The sequence below is a fragment of the Nanorana parkeri genome, unplaced genomic scaffold, assembly GCF_000935625.1.
Source record: "Nanorana parkeri isolate BGI_ZX_2015 unplaced genomic scaffold, ASM93562v1 scaffold1119, whole genome shotgun sequence".
NCBI lineage: Eukaryota > Metazoa > Chordata > Amphibia > Anura > Dicroglossidae > Nanorana > Nanorana parkeri.
This window is the reverse complement of record NW_017307387.1, coordinates 256,929-261,091: the sequence shown is the minus strand read 5'-3', so window position 1 is coordinate 261,091 and position 4,163 is coordinate 256,929. Positions and strand designations below refer to the sequence as shown.

At 50.8% G+C, this 4,163-nt stretch overlaps 1 protein-coding gene across 1 annotated transcript in view; it reads left to right on the top strand.

Moving 5' to 3' along the window:
* CUL9 (cullin 9) overlaps positions 1–4,163 on the top strand; it is a 58,969-nt gene continuing 54,806 nt past the window's right edge. The window contains exons 1-2 of the mRNA XM_018567947.1: positions 1–129; positions 1,304–1,892. Of these exons, the coding sequence (XP_018423449.1) occupies positions 1,313–1,892 (580 nt within the window). The 5' untranslated portion in view covers positions 1–129; positions 1,304–1,312. The remainder of the gene's footprint in view (positions 130–1,303; positions 1,893–4,163) is intronic.

The following is a 4,163-nucleotide window of genomic DNA, read 5'->3' as shown; positions in this document are numbered from 1 at the left end:
GTGATGGTCGGGTTGGCGTGTTGCGCTAATCACGTGGTCGGAGTAACCCGGAAGTGCAAAAAGCGGGTAGTGGAGTTGACTGGAAGATCTGCACTGTGACACCGTGTGAGGGAAAGGGTGACTTGAGGAGGAGGTGGGGGTAACTAAGGGGGATGTATTGTAAGAGGAAGTGGGGGAGCCGGGGGGGGTATTGTAAGAGGAGAGGGTGGGAGAATCTGAGGAGGGGGGGGCTGTCAGAGGAAGTAGGGGAATCTGAGGGGTGTATTGTTAGAAAAAGGGTGGGGTGTTTAGTGAAAGGAGTGGTGTATAGTGAAAAGAGGGGACCTTAGTGGGGCAGGGTATGTATGGGAGTGTGGGGGCGTATGGGGACATGAGGGGAGTGTATGGTGAGAGGAGGGGGGGAGTATAATGAGAGGAGGGATGGGAGTGTATGGTGAGAGGTGAGGAGGGTGTGTTTAGGGACAGGAGGGGTAGGGATTTATGTGGATGGTTGGTTAATGCAGAGAAGAGAGGTAGGGATGTGAGGAGGGCGGTGTATGGTGAGAGGAGGGTTAGGGATGTAAGAAGGGGGGTTTATGGTGTGAGTGTGTGGTAAGAGGAGGGGTAGGGATGTGAGGAGGGTGATGTATGGTGATAGGAGGGGTAGGTATGAGAGGAGGGGGGTGTATGAGGAGAGGTAGGGAGGTGTATGGTGAGATGAGAGGTAGGGATGTGAGGAGTGGGGTGTATGGTGAGAGAGAGGAGAGGTAGGGATGTGAGGAGGGGGGGGTGTATGGAGGAAGGGTAGTAGAGTGTGGTGGGAAGTGTAGGGAGTGGCTCTTGGCAGAAGGGTAGCATGTGGTAGGAAGTGCATGGGGTGGCTGCAGGCAGAAGGGAAGAGCGTGGTGGGAAGTGTGGGGTATGGCTGCAGGCAGAAGGGTAGAGTGTGGTGGGAAGTGTAGGGAGTGGATGTTGGCAGAAGGGTAGAGTGTGGTGGGAAGTGTAGGGAGTGGATTTTGGCAGAAGGGTAGAGCGTGGTGGGAAGTGTAGGGAGTGGATGTTGGCAGAAGGGTAGAGTGTTTGGGAAGTGTAGGGATTGGCTGATGGCAGAAGGGTAGAGCGTGGTGGGAAGTGTAGGGAGTGGATGTTGGCAGAAGGGTGGAGCGTGGTGGGAAGTGTAGGGAGTGGATGTTGGCAGAAGGGTAGAGTGTGTAGGGAGTGGGTGAAGGGATGGGTTATACAGTACGGGATTGATGATGAAGGCGGGGAGCACAGGGATTATCTGACGTTTCCTGGAATGTTTTTGTCTTCTTCTTTCTCTCAGGTTTCCACCATGTTGGTGGGGGAGAGGAGGAATGGCAACCTTCTGGTACAGCTGGATCCTAAGCTGCAGGCCCAGCCGGTGGAGTTGTTGCGGCAGCGGTTGAGCCCCGATGGACTCACCGAGTATCTGATCCGTTGGGCGTTGCAGAATGTGGAGGAAGCGGCGGGGAATAGCGGAACCGCCTCGCAGACGGAGAGCAAGTCCCCGAATATCCTGATGTGGATGTCGGCAAAGGAGGTCTACACCAACTGCCCCACCCTGCTGGGCAAACGCAAATCAGATGGGCCGGGCATCGCAGAGGAGAAGACTTCCGGTTCTCCTGATGAGGGGGCTCTGCAGGAGATGACCGAAGATGTTCGGATGCTGGTTCAGAGAGCTGCCAGGCAGATGTCCCAGAGCTCCGGCCCAGACTCCTCCATTCTCAACACCATTCATGTGCTCAGTGCCTATGCCAGCATTGGCTCTCTGGCCGGAGTCTTCAAGGAGACGGGGGCTCTGGACCTGCTCATGAAGATGCTCTGCAATCCCGAGAAGCAGATTCGGAAGAATGCCGGCAAGATGTTGCGCGCCCTGGCATCACATGATGCAGGTGGGACTTCTTTATCATTTTATTTCTTTATGATATAAAGAGAGAAGAGTGTTCCCTACTTCCTGGCAAGGAAAAAAAAAGGTTTCCTTCTTCCCTACGGCTTTACAATGAGGTCCACCAGACCTTCAAAATGAAATTCGGGGTCACCCTACTGACCACGCCCACTAGTAACCACACCCATTAAACCACCACTCCATATATATATTTTAGCCACACCCACAACCCTCCCCCCCCCATTTTTAGCATGCCCTGAAACAGTTAGTCACAGATTTCTGGAAGAGGAAACAGACGTTGACGAAGATGTAAAAACAAAGTACCGTGGGCACTGTAACCAGTGAAATCATGTGACGTGCGCAGTCAAATTGTGCTAACTGTGGGAGTGGCTGAAGAGGCGTGGCTAAACAAACCCTGCGTCTATTCTACTATTGGGCAAGCATGTGTAAGGTTCAGGGATCAGGTGTGTGTAACGCAGAACACACGGGTCAAGAGTACAGAGAGCAGGAATCAGGAGTGCAGAGGTCAGGAGTGTAATGCACAGACTTAAGGGGGGTCAAGAGTGCCTAAGGCACGGAGTAAAGGGGTCAGGCGTGTGTAACGCAGAACTCTGGGATCAAGAGTACATGGAGCTGACAGCAGGAGTATGTAACGGAGAGAGTGCAGGGGTCAGGAGTAGGTAGCAAATGGAATAAAGAGGTCAAAAACGCAGAGTACAGGGGTCATCAGTAGGTAACGCATGGAGCACAGGGGCCATCGGTAGGTAACTCAGTAGTACGCAATGCAGGGTTTAGGGGTGAGTAGTAAGCGATTCAGGGTTCATGGGCCAGTAGTAAGCGACACAGGGTTCAGGGGTCAGTAGTAAGTGATGCTGGGGTCAGTAGTAAGTGACGTATGGTTCACGGGCCAGTAGTAAGCGACGCAGGGGTCAGTAGTAAGTGACGCAGGGTTCATGGGTCAGTAGTAAGCGACTCAGGGGTCAGTAGTAAGCGACTCAGAGGTCAGTAGTAAGTGACGCATGGTTCATGGGTCAGTAGTAAGCGACGCAGGGTTGAGGGGTCATTAAAAAGTGACACAGGGTTCACGGGTCAGTAGTAAGCGACTCAGGGGTCAGTAGTAAGCGACTCAGGGGTCAGTAGTAAGGGACGCACGGTTCATGGGTCAGTAGTAAGCGTCGCAGGGTTCATGGGTCAGTGGTAAGTGACTCGGGTCAGTAGTAAGGGACGCACGGTTCAATGGTCAGTAGTAAGCAATGCAGGGTTCAGGGGTCACTAGTAATGCATGGGTCAGTAGTAAGCAATTCAGGGGTCATTAGTAAGTGACGCAGAGTCCTAGAGGCAGTTACAGCATGTACAAAACTGTCTGTATGTGACTGCAGTTCACTGCCGCCGGGGACGTTTGTTTCCTGGGGATAAGTCTCTCAAAGCAGGGACTGTCCTCGGGAAACGGGGGTCTAATGGTAACCCCCATTATTTTACACCCTCGGCGAGCCCCTTCTTCCTCTATGCTCTCCCCCTCAGTGCTCACTTCCCTGTGCAGCTCTTCTCCTAGTTCTCATTGTGGAAATGCTCATTTCCTCGCTGTCATGTTTGCTCTCTTGCTTCGGTACTTTTTTTTTAGCCCTCAGCTGGAATGAGCAAACCCAAAGAATGTCCGAGACCTTTCAGATCTCCGGCAGAGAACAAAAGAGCTTCATTGCGCTGTGTTCTATCAATCAATGCTTTTTATAAATGGAATGTTCTACCTCATAAGCACACCTTGTCTTTGTGTATTCTGACTCTGCTCTAACTTTGTATCTCGCATTGCTCCGAGTCTTTGTAAAAAGAATTCATCAAGAATGTCTGTCTTGCTCAGTAGCAATCTTCCTCTAAAATCTGCAGGGGGTCCCACACTTGGCTCTCCTGGTTCCTCCTGCTGACATCCATTCATTACAGGATGCAGATACGTGCTCACTTATTTAGTATGTTTTTATCTTATGACAGGGTCACTTTAAAGATAGATATATAGAGATAGATATATAGAGATAGATAGATATATACACTATATTGTCAAAAGTATTGGGACGCCTTTACACGCTGTGGCAATGCCAGGGTGTCTTTTGGCAATACAGGTGAAACTCGAATAATTAGAATATCGTGCAAAAGTAATTGCTGCAAAAGGGGCCCAAACCAAGTACTGAGTACATATGCATGCTTGTACTTTTCAGAGGTCCGATATTGTTCTATGTACAATCCTTGTTTTATTGATTGCATGTAATAATCTACTTTTTTGAGGTTG